The sequence below is a fragment of the Sciurus vulgaris genome (assembly GCF_902686455.1).
Source record: "Sciurus vulgaris genome assembly, chromosome: 12".
NCBI classification, from domain to species: domain Eukaryota; kingdom Metazoa; phylum Chordata; class Mammalia; order Rodentia; family Sciuridae; genus Sciurus; species Sciurus vulgaris.
The window spans coordinates 101,264,103-101,276,914 of NC_136473.1; the positions used below are offsets into that span (position 1 = coordinate 101,264,103).

At 38.0% G+C, this 12,812-nt stretch overlaps 1 protein-coding gene across 6 annotated transcripts in view; it reads left to right on the top strand.

Moving 5' to 3' along the window:
* The first annotated feature begins 766 nt into the window (after positions 1-766).
* ACBD6 (acyl-CoA binding domain containing 6) overlaps positions 767-12,812 on the top strand; it is a 150,011-nt gene continuing 137,965 nt past the window's right edge. For 4 of the 6 annotated variants that reach the window (XR_013758010.1, XR_013758011.1, XM_079105950.1 and 1 more), the window contains exons 1-3: positions 767-1,569; positions 9,192-9,256; positions 12,309-12,405. Coding sequence is in view for 2 of the 6 variants with exons in the window: in XM_079105950.1 (XP_078962076.1) it covers positions 1,348-1,569; positions 9,192-9,256; positions 12,309-12,405 (384 nt within the window). In the remaining 4 variants the exon portion in view is untranslated. The remainder of the gene's footprint in view (positions 1,570-9,191; positions 9,257-12,308; positions 12,406-12,812) is intronic. The other 2 variants (XR_013758012.1, XR_013758013.1) reach the window with 1 other exon arrangement.

The following is a 12,812-nucleotide window of genomic DNA, read 5'->3' on the forward strand; positions in this document are numbered from 1 at the left end:
TTTCACATTTTATTTCAAGAATTTGGTCATTAGTCTTTCCTTGAGAGTGGGAAGTGATAGGGAAATCATTCTCCATACTCAAGGATTGTTGGTTGAATCTGATCCAAGCTAAATCATCTTCTGGCATTTTCTTATTGTTCCTTATCCTGTTCACCCTTCTGTCTAAAACCCCAATTGGTCTTCGTAACACTTTCTTTGTACCATTTTTATGGTGCTTGTCACTACGTTTTGAGAGCTCAGTGTGTGTTTACAACATCTAGGACATACTAATACCTCATGTTTACCCCTTGAAATAATGTTACTTTAAAAAATACACATATAGTTTTGTAAATTCCTTTGGGGGACCCGACGACGTGCTTTTCCGGTTTCATTCCAAAGTGCCTGCGAAACACAACGGTAAGGCTCAGCTTGGCACGTCCTGTTCGGCACCGTCGGGACCGCGTTAGATCCGCTTCTCAGAGCCCGAGAGATGCGGGGTCCACAAGTGGGGAAGAGCAAGCCACTGGGCGGGTAATTCACCCATCGTCATATGGTAGGCCAGTGGAGGCCTCATCACCCAGCCGTTCACTCTCTCCAAGAGCGCCAACTTTGAAGGCCCGGGTGCGCGCGCATACCCGCCCGCCTATCTGGGGACGCCGGGGGCACACCATCCGGGGTAGGCGAGAGCAGGCGGAACCTTCATTCTCGGCTCCGTGTTTCCCGCGACTCCGCTCAAATCGCTACACTACCACATAGACGGCCTCCGCCCCCCACCCCCAATGGCCTCTCCCGACCGCGGGTTCGGAGTTGGTTACCACTAATTTCAACGAAACCATTAACGGACACCCTGAGGACCTAGGGCAGCTTCTCCAAGCCGCGTCCCGCCGGCGAAGTCCCACGAGTCCCAGCGGCGGAGGGCGCCCAGCGCCAGACCGCCCACGCCGCCCCGACCCGCGCGGAGCAGGCGCACCGCGGCGCAGGCTGTGGCGCGTACCGCGAGCGCGAGCCCGAGCCCAGGCGCGCTCACGCCGCCCGGCGCTGCCCGCCCTCCCCCGCCTTCCCGCGGAGCCGACCCCGGAACCCCGCGCCGTTGGAGGGGCTCCGGGTGAGCCCGAGCGCCCTGTTGGACCGAGGAAAGCCGGCGGAGAACAGGGCAACTGGGGAGGCCAGCGGAGCTGGCCCTGCAGTCCAGGCAGTCGTGGTGGCAAGCGGCGGGCGAACTGGTGAGCAAGCGCGGAGTGAGCGAGCTGGGGGCGGACTCGAGCCCCGGCTGCGCTCGCAGACTGGTGGACCAGGGCCCCGGGCCCACCTTGCCCGGCATCTGAACCGGACGGCCCCAACACAGAGGGACGGAGCGAGCGAGGAGTCATGGCCACACCGTTCCTGCCCGCGGGGGCCACCACGGGAGACAGCGGCGGGGAGCTGAGCTCAGGAGACGACTCGGGGGATGTGGAGTCCCCCCAGAGCCCCGAGACCGAGGCGTCCAGGAACCTGGCCGAGCTGTTTGAGAAGGCTGCCGCGCACCTCCAGAGCCTGGTTCAGGTGGCCAGCAGGGAGCAGCTCTTGTACCTGTACGCCAGGTACAAGCAGGTAAAGTAGGGAAGGGATAGATGCGAGAGACACAGGGGTCGTCGTCTTCCTCCAAAACCTGAGAGCAAACGTGCATGGTTAATGGCTAGGCGAAATGAAGTTTTCATGTGTGTGTTTTGACTAACTGCTGTCGGTTAGCATCATTCTGGACATGGAAAATTTCTGTCTGCTAGGAGGGCTGTTTATTTAACTGGACACTGAATGACAGTTTTTCTGTGTTTTCTCTTACTCAGTGACTTTGTACTTTACCAGCATCAGAACCTTTACAAAATGAGGATGATAAAATAAGATTTAGCAATCATTTACTCTTGCCAAAGGGCCATATTGAAGTAAATGTGGTAATGTTCTTAAAAATATTTTGAAATCTAAGAGAATAATAGAATTGTAAGAAATAAGGTGCTGCAATACAAAATAAAATATTACTACATTTGTTGTGATTTTTAAACCTTAAATATAATTTGAATTGTGTTTTGGCTGAATATGTTTCTGTTAGATAAAATCATAAAAATTTTAGAACTATAATTACCTGATGAGATAATTCCTTTCATTTACATAAAAGATCTAAACCTAAAGAGTAGGCTCCTTGCCTAGAGTCATAGGTACATCAGTCAGAACTAGATTATAGCTCCTAACTCTAAGGTTCTGAACTTTATCTGGAAATATGGAAATGTATGAGTTACTCATATAAGACACATTTAAACCAGGCATGGTGGCGCATACCTCTCATACCAGCAACTTGAGAGGCTTGAGGCAGGAGGATGGTACGTTTGAGGCCAGCCTCAGAAACTTAGGGAGACCCTTTCTCAAAATAAAAATTAAAAAAGAATGAGGCTATAGCTCAGTGGTAAAGTGCTCCTGGGTTCAATGCCAGTATAACAAGAACAAAAAAGACAATTTATCATTCAAAGAAGTCATTGGGTATCAGAAGGAAAAATAAGTACTTTATCATAATCAGCAAATATTTGTTCAACTTCTTTTTCTTATTTTTAACCAGGGGTTGAACCCAGGGACACTTACCACTGAGCCACATCCTTAGCCCTTTTTATTTTTTTATTTTGAGACAAAGTCTTGCCAAGTTGGTTAGGCCTTGCTAAGTTGCTGAGGCTGGCTTTGAACTGTGATCCTCCTGCCTCATCCTCCCCAGCTGCTGGGATTACAGGTGTGCCCCACCACACAAAAAGATGTTCAACATCTTTTTTTTAAATATGTATATATTTTTTAGTTGTAGATGGACACAATACCTTTATTTTTATTTATTTTTATGTGGTGCTGAGTGCCTCAGATGTGCTAGGCAAGCTAAGCAAGCACTCTACCACTGAGCTACAACCCCAGCCCTTGTTCAATATCTTTTATGTCATGTCCACAGATAATGTAAAGAAGCAAAAGCATCATGACACTTGCCCCTAAGAGCTTACCAAGTACTTGAGAAATCTAGATTTAAACACGTGAGAAATGACCAATTAGAGTTAAGTAAGAGCTCAGGAAAACTGGCTCTTTGGAACACTGAATGAAATGAAGTTCTGGATCCCCAGCACCGCAAAAAAAAAAAAACAAAAAAAAAACACCTTTTTATTGAAAACATTTTTATGTATTTTTTTGCATCTTGGTATAAAGACATATTTTTCCACATTACTCTGTGTATTTTTTTTTAAATAAAGTAGTTGTAGGGGCATTCCCTTGTGTTCTTAAACTGAATGTACTTAATAAAGATGAATCTTATTTTGAAGACTAATGCTTATGAATGTCAGTTAATGTGACTTGAGAGATATAGGTACAAATGGTATAAATTATAATGTTGAGTGAAAATTGGCCTGCAATTGGCCTGCCTTGGAATTAGCTTTTTTGCAAGAGTTCTGGATATTTATTTTCTTTTTGGGCATTTACTTATCCTCATAATTTTAGAAAAATTTGGAATATTTGACAACTATTTACCAAACATCGTGCTATGACCTATAGCATCCCTGACAGATGTTTCTCTGGGCAGTGTAAGGCTAATTTTCTCCAGATTCCCTAGAAAACAATCTTTCTTTCTTTGGATTTATCTTTGTTGATATTAGTGTCATCATTAAGTGCTGATTTCCACATCCAAAGTGAACAGTGGATATGTGGAGAGCAGTGACAGAAAATGGGAGAGCAATGACTGAGATTAGGGGTCTCTGATGACCTGATGGCAGTGGTGTGCCTGAAGCCTGGGAATGTTTCTGTGCAAGGGCACAGGATGCCTAGCTGCTGTGATAACACCCTGCCTGAGGAGGCTCTGTTCAAGAGTCTTATCAGCCTCCACCTTGATCTCAGGGCATATAGCTTTTGGGACTAGAGGACTTCTCATTCTAGACCACCACAGTGTTTCAGCTTTGCTATTCCTGAGCCTGCCCGCTTAACAGTAACTTTAAACAATGAACCTCCTTGAGGCTACACAAAGCTCCTAACATTGCACATTGCAACTATGGGAAAGCTGCATAGATGTTTCTAGTTCTGTAACTTTCCTAAGTACAAAGAATAATGTTTGCATGGTTTTTAACCTGATAATGAGAAATGTATAAATAAAGATTGCTGGTGTAACTCTTTAGATCTGCTTCTTCACCAGAGAGCAGTGCTTCACCTATCCCAGTTATTTATCTTCATAATCTGTATGTGTGAGTCTTTCTTTTCTAACCCCCCGTTGCCCCTCCCCAGTACTGCAAGTTTGGCTGTGTAGGACACGACATGGACACCTGTCAGTTGGCTACTATTTGTCTCTGTTATATTCTGTTCATCCAGATAGTATGAAGGAGGATTGTCCTTCATTCTTCCAGGAATTTAATCTTATAGTGTTTTGGTTATTTTGTATTTGAAAATAAAATTCTTCATATTAGAGAATAAGATTATGCTTACTTAGATCTGACACTGGACCACAGATTTTTAATCAGTTTGTCCTAAATTTATTTATAACAGAATTCTGAGATAGTGTTAAAAATAGCATCTTTGGTAGAATAATGAAGTTTAAAGTCTGATATAGTGCCTACAAGATGGATCAAAATTTCTTACAAAATGACATTTTCTGCTTGGATTAGCACCCTATTTTGTAGACTAAATGAGGTAAGGTTGTTGGCAGGAAAATGATAAAAAGAGGCTAAGAAATGAACCTTATTTTTCTCAGGCAGAGCTCGAAACTAACCTACTATCATAGCTCTTTTAGTCTCATAAACCTGTGGCTTCAAAGTTATCTTTTTAATGAGGTTTCAAAAAGATCAAATCAGTTAACAGTTTTTTACTTCCTCTGTGTATCAGCATACACTCTCTCGACAGAAGATAACTTATTGATACCTGTGAAATGAAAGGCAATGAAAATTTCAAATTCCTGTTGGGTTCATTTTAGAAGATTATTTTAGTCAACTATTTCACTGCTGCTACTAAAAGACCTGACCAAAACAATTTTAGGGGAGGAAATGTTTATTTGGGGGCTCACAGTTTCAGAGGTCTCAGTCCATACTCAGCAGGCTCCATTCCTTGGGGATCAAGGTGAGGCAGGACATCGTGGTGGAAGAGTGTGGCAGAGGGAAACAGCTCACATGGTGATCAGGAACAGAGCGAAAGAGATCTCCAGTTGCTAGATACAAATATACACACCATAGCCATACCCCACCTGCTTCCAGTTACCAGTCAGGTAATCCCATCAGGAATTAATTCATTAATTGGGTTAAGGCTGTAACCCAATTATTTCTCCTCCAAACCTTCTTTCATTGTCTCACACGTGAGCTTTTGGGGTTACCTCACATCCAAACCATAACAAAGATCCTTCACTACTAGCAGAATTGAAGATACTCTGCACATCCTCCTTTAACCTGGGCATACTTCATTCCTTGGCATTTGTTATTGGCAACCTTTGTTGAAATATTATGTTTCAAGGGCACTGAATACATTTTCCTCCTTTCTACCTACCTACCTACCCACCACCCACTCACCTACCATACCTACCTATCTACATAAAAGAGAACAGAATTTGCTGTATGTTACAGTGGTGCATAACCCTGCTTCATAAGTGATTTGAAAACTGTTGTTATATTTTCCCAGTCTTCTAGATCCAGAACTATTCTTAAAACTTGGGAATTAGAAAAGTTTCCATGTGTGTTAGGATACAGGGTCAATTGCTGAGCCTTTATTTTATCTCCAATAGTGATCTGGAGGTAGGTGATCCAGAGTTGGTCAGGTGGCTCTGTTTTATGAGATCATCTAGAAGCCTCTGCTTATTGTCTTATAGCTTAATCCTACCATAAGGCAGCAGTTTTCAAATTGTGGTCCATGGACTATGGACCCCTGTGGATTTCTGAGACTCTCTCGGGATTCATAAGGTCAAAATTATTTTCATAATAATACTAAGACACTCTTGAATTTTTCCTATGCCATCATGTTGAATAAAACAACTGGTGTCTTAGTATGAATCAAGGCAGTGACAGCAAACTGTATCAATAGTCACATGTATTTTTTAACCACTATTCACTCAGAGTATATTATTTATTTTTATTAACTATTAACCTTTGAGGGACTGGGATTATAGGTCAGTGGTAGAGCACTTGCTTAGCACTTGGGTTTGATCCTCAGCATCATATAAAAAATGGATAAAATAAAGGAATTGTGTCTCTAAAATTTAAGAAAAAATTTACTCTTTACATTTTTATAGTTTCCCTTGAATACAAGTTCTTTGACATTGTGTGTTATGAAATGGGAAGTACACCCACGGCACCTCTGCTACATCAGAATATGTTGGCTGTTTTGAGGAAAAGCGCTTGTATGATTTCTGAGTTGCAAACTGAACTACCTATTTCTCTCCATGGAAATAGGAGAGAATGTTTTACTTAACAGAGCCACTGACAGATAAACTGTGTGTATTCAGATTTGGTTATTTGGCAGATAGTTTCTTGAAAATGAAAGAAATGAGCCCTTGCCTTTAAGGAAACAATTGGAAATACTTGTAGCCAATCATAACATTTAAGCCCTCTGAAAATTAGAAGTTTAGAAAATCTGTGTCTGCCACCATGAGCTTGATAGCATCTTACTACTTAAAAAGGTTTTTTTTTTTTTTTTTTTTTTGATAAGTGGTGAAAATAATGAATGTGAACTTTTTAATGTACAATGAAATATGTCAACATTTGGGAAATCTGCATAACTTAGTGAACTATGTTTTCTAAACATTTTATGGAGCAATGTTACAAATCAGGAGTGGATAAAAGATTCATTCAAAGTGCAAATCATACCAATGGTTTTTCAATGAGACAGTGTGAAAAGTTCATTGATGTAAGTTCAAATTCCATATTGCAGCTAACCTTAAAGGAATTACCACTTATTGAACTTTGGTGTAATATCAAAGAACATTATCCACAGTTATCTGAATAGTAACACATAGCAATAGATTGGATAAAGAACTAAATATGAGAATTCAACTAAGCCAAACTGTAAAGAGATTTCTAAAATGTTAAACAATTTCATTTTTCTCACTAATTTTTTTAGTTTAGTAATATGTAGTTATTTTTCATAAAACATTTTTTTTGTTAACATGCAGTGAGTTTATTGTTATTTTCAAATAAATTAATGTATGTTTAACTTCTAACATGGTAAATATCAGTAGATATAATCCACATGACTAAAAGCTCTTCGGGTCCTTAATTTCTAAGAGTGTAAAGGGATCATAAGACCAAAAAGTTCAAGATCTGCTACTTGAATTAGATTCCTCTTCCATGGGCCAGAGAGGCCCACCACATATATGTTCTAACCAAGTTAAAGGAAGAGGGGATGACAAGCCCCTTTTCTATAAAGAAAAGAAGATATTTTTATAACTTTCATACATATCCAATCCCCACAACCTAGACAGAAGTTGCACACTTACATATACTATTTCAGTTGGATAACTATGTGTCTAGGTGAGACTAGGACTGTAACAGAAATAACAGATATTGGCATTGGTTTCTGCTTCTGAATGACATCTGGACAAAAAAAGCAAAAATACTGAAATTGTTATTTTTATGATGTTTTATAGTTTATATAGTTTATCTTATCTCATATTTCTGGCAATCCAGTAATTCATTTGATTTTAGAGATGCCAGAACTGAAGCCTAGTTTCTATAACATGAGGGCAGAATAATGTAGTGAAGGAATATTGGACTTTAAAGTCCAACATGAGTGGATTCAAATCCTGACTTAATTCAGTATTTGCCACCATGTGAACTGAGGCAACCCTCCTGAGATTCTCTGTCCTTATTTATAACATGAGTTTGTAATGTCATATTTTGCAGGATTATAGTGTTGCTCACTTGCAATAACACAATCAAGTGTTTGGTCTATGATGATTATTCAAAAAAGGCAGCACTTTCTCACTTTTCTTCCCTCTATCCCATCATAAACAGGGCTGCTTCTATAGAAGTGTACATTTTACAAACAGCCAGAGGGCCATGCGATTAATTGCTAAGGAAATGAGACAGGTGATAATTATTATGAATTCACAGCTGGATAAGACTGTTAAAGACTGAAAGGGTTCTTAGAATCTGAACCTTAGGCAAGACTGGAAGGGGTATAGCATTTTGAGTAACTGAGGGCAAAAGAGAAGATATTTTAGATGAGTGGAATAATATGAGAAAAACACAGAACTAAAAATCCCTAAAGAGTGAGTAGATCAGTATGGCTGGGTAAAGGCATCAGTTTAATTTTAGCAAAATCCAAGTGTACAAGAGTAATAAAAATAGCGGGAATGTCCTGGAGAAGTAGATAAGTGCTATAGGTGAGTTAAGAACAGTTTCTTAGAGGCTGTGTTCTAATAAAAAGACAAGACTTTATGCAGAACTTTCTAATGCAGTAGAAAATGTCGAAATGCCACAGGAGTTATGTAGAATAAATGCTATTAAGAGTTCATAAGGAAGGGAGATTCTCCAGTGGCAGTCATGGGCTGCATAGTGAATTCTGCATTTTTGTTAATTTCATTTGTGCATATTCACAATGAAAATAATCTATAATTTAGCTGCAGATGTCAGTTGAGGGTTAAAAAAACAAGTATTGATCACAGACAAGATTCTTGTGGAATAGATAGAATTTATATTGTTTTTGAGAACCCCTGAAATTTTTTACATGGCTTTTAGCATCTAAATTTATATTGATGAATTTCATAATAGGGCATTTTAGAAATAGTACACTTTATCCTGGAATTCAGGAAAGATGAAATACAAATAACATTATGAGAATCAGCATAAACAATGTTATGGATTCTTAAAAAACTGAACTTTAAAGTTTGTTAATTGTTAAAAATTCTTCTTTATTATAATAATAAAGACTATATAATCTGTTTTATAATTTGCTTTGCAGTTGGTCCACTAACTAAGGAATGTAACTGTTACCCATATTTTTTTTATTATAGTATTAGATAACAAATTTTTTTCTGTAGTAAGCCAAAGCTACCTGTATTTTCAAGTTTGGTTTGTTTAGGGTTTCTTATTTGCTTTTGCAAAGAATGTTAAATTTTGTTATTCTATGTAGATGCATGTTTTCTAATCCATAGTTATTAAATACACAATAAATTTGAAAAGAAAGTTTTTAGATATTTCTTTGAAAATAAGTTCTTTCTTTTTTTTTTTTTTTTTTTTAATTTCCTCATTTAGGTCAAAGTTGGAAATTGCAACACTCCTAAACCAAGCTTCTTTGATTTCGAAGGAAAGCAAAAATGGTAAGAAATTCTTGGAATTTTTAATGAGGCTGTTGAAAGTGATTTAGATGTTTAGGAATTAGAAAGTAGTGAGCAGATTAGAGAATTATTTTTATTTTAATCTCTCTCTACTGTAGACTGTGATAATGACAGGCAATTGGGAGAGGGATTAAAAGAATCTCCTTTTACCTAAGACGTCTAAAGGATTCTTATGTGGTGACGTTAGAATATAAGTAGTTCACAACAGATGCGCATTCTGTCCATAGGAAATCTGTGTATGAGAATATCCATCAGAGCTATTGCTTAAGATTTTTTTTTTTTGGCTACTATACGGCCCCTAAGGGTCACCACTCCTCCCCTCTGGAGGCATCTTTAAGAGAAGGCCAAGGGGATGGGCTTGAGGAGAAGATAGGATCAGTCCCCATTTTGAACTCTTCTCCCTTGTATCAGTTTTATCCCCTTGTCTCTCTTGGCACTGTTCTCTTTCTTGTCCCATCCACACCACAGGAAAAATGTTTTTATAATAATTTTTTGGAAAGAAGGGGAAAACTCCAAAGCCAAATACTGACTACCTCTGCTTTCCTGAATAAAGAACATTATACTGTCCCCAGTTTTTTTAAAAGTAATGTGGTGCTTCTCATATATATATATAGTCATGTATATATATATATATATATATATATATATATGAATATGATATCTTATATTTTCTTCCCTGGTTTAAGTGAAAAAAGAAAAGTTGCGTGTACTAGAGAACTTTAGTTATAAAAGGAAAGACTTTGGGATATTAGCCCTAGAATTAGAAGAATCATCAAGGGTAGAGTTAGGAACAAAAAAAACAAAAAAACCCAAAAAAACCGATGGATGTTAGTTGTAGAGAAGGAAGTGCCCAAAGATGGATTCTGACTTTATATTCTAGCCCAGTCCTTCACAAGATGTGGTCCTCTGGACATGTTGCCTGTCTACCAACTATTAGTTACCCAGTTGTAAGGAAATACAGAACTTGAACCTTGATATAAATCACTGTGTCACTAACCACATTCTTCATATCAGACCTGATCTGAAGGGGGTAGAACATTTTAGATCACTTTTTTTTTTTGGTAAGAAATTTACAGTGAAGGAAGCAATGCTTTGATTTACATTCTGGTATAAGTTTTCTTTGCTGATGACAAACAGTTCCTGATATTTTATTACTATTCTAGAGAATTCCTAATACAAGTTTTATTGTAGTTTTTTGTTTGAATTTGTGAAGTTTTATAACTTCACTATTATTTTTCTTGTATTTTGCCTATTGTGCCATTGTTCTTAGAAATTAAAAATTGTTTATATTTTACAGCCACCCTAATAATTAATTCAGGCAAGAATCATCATTGAATGCTAAAACATGTAGAAAACTGTTGAAGAACAATATTTTAGCAACCTGACCCACAGTTTACTTATTAATTATGAAGGAGAAAACTTGTGGATATTGCCAACTCATTAGTCTTATCAGTGATGGGACAGACTAACACCCAAGGGTGATGCATTATAAAAGACATGTCACCTGTATATTGCTCTTGCTGAAATTCTAAACCTGATTCTAATCATGATTAATCATTTTTGTCAAGGACATTATGTAAGTAAGGAAACAATCAGACAAATCCAAACTGAGGGGTGTTTTATAAAACAATTGGTTTTTAAATTTTTTTAATTGGTTCTGAGCCAGATGTGGTGGTGCATACCTGTAATCCCAGCATTTTGGGAGGCTGAGACAGGAGGATTGCAATCCAGCCTCAGCAACAGTGAGGCATTAAGTAACTCGGAGAGACCCTGTCTCTAAATAAAATAGGGCTGGAGATATGGCTCAGGGTTGAGTGCCCCTGAGTTCAATTATCTGGTACTCCCCAAAATTAATTAATTAATTAATTAATTAATAGTTTCTGAAACATTTTTGATTGGTTTTATATTTTGAAAAATGGTTCTTAAGAAATGTCAATCTCATGAAAGACAAAAAGGTTAAAGTACATGAAATTCATTGCTATATATGAATCTTGATGGACTCCTGGTCTGGGAGAAGAAAATCATAAAGGACACTGTTGAGACAAGCAGGGAAGTCTGAATATCTGGTCTCTGTATTTTAATATTGATAAAAAATTTCCTGAGTTCATCATAAATTGATATGGTTAGGGGTGAAGTGTTTCAGTGTAAACAATTAACTCTCAAGAAAGTGAGTAAAAATACTTAGAAAACCCTCAGAAAGATATTTATTCACTATAGAAGCAGGAAGGTAGTGACAAAACTGTGACTGTGTTGTTTCTCAGTGGATCAGGAAAATTAAGAACCTTGGTTGGATGTAAAAGAATTGGAAGGGACAAACCAAGAAGGACTGTCTTGGCAGTCTGCTTAACAAAAGGAAGGGTTGATTCAAAAGGAGACTCAGAACTACTCTTGGTGTTTATACTATAAGAAATTCCTTCTTATCATTAGTATTCTTAATTCTGCTTCACCTCTCTTCATTTTCGAAATCTCCAACCAAGGCCCCTACATCAGATTCTGGTAGCTTATGGAAAACAGAAGGGGAAGGTGATTTCTTGAATCTTAAATAGAAGTTTGATGCATTTTTCCCTAGGAATATTGTTTCTTTTGTGTTGATTAGTTTCCATACTACCAAATGCCATAAGCATATTAATTCATAAGATGGGAAGTACTTCTGTTGATCTGTAGACCTTATGTTCTCCATAGGGGTGAAATTTGTGTTTGGGGAAGTGATTAAAATCTTAGGTTTCAGTGGTTTGTGATCTTCGAAATTCAACAGATATGTAGTAGTTTATTTGTGTTATTAAAATTTCAGGGGTGAAGGCAATTAGAAAAAAAATTTCTAAGCAGTCTGCTTAGGTGGAGTGATAAGATTTGTATTGCTGTTGATCCATGTAAATGCAAAAAGGGAGGTCTCCTCTTTTGTGCATCGCTTTTTATCTCTATATTTCCCGGACCCTTGAAATGTGTATGTAAGTTTTGAATATTAAAAGAAAATATGCTGTTTGCTTTATTCACATATTTAATGACAGGCCATTTTGGATATTCTGTACTATAGGGAAGCGTGGAAAGCACTTGGTGACTCGAGCCCCAGTCAAGCAATGCAGGAATATATCTCGGTAGTTAAAACGTTAGATCCAGGTTGGAATCCTCAGGTAAGACTTGATATACACAATACTTGCCAAAACCTTATCTTTCTCTCAAATAAAATGTTTAAAAACTAAGCTTTGGGTTAAGTAATGTGCTATAAATTTTACTTCCTCAAAAGATTATAATTATTGCAGTATTTTCTGAGAAAACTATTGCTTAAATATTAACATAATCAGCTGATTATGCTGAGAACTTCTCAGACGTAGAGTAGGGTTTTGTTTTGCTTTTATTTATTTTTTTATTTTTTGTGGTGCTGGAAATTATCAAACCCAAGGTCTTTATGTGCTAGGCATGTAGAGAATTTTTAAAAGTATAATAATTTCAGTCAATCATGTACAAATTCAGTTCATTCATTTTAGACTTTGAAAGTGTTTCTCTTGAGGTGTTCATTATTATCTTGGGGAAAGAAAAA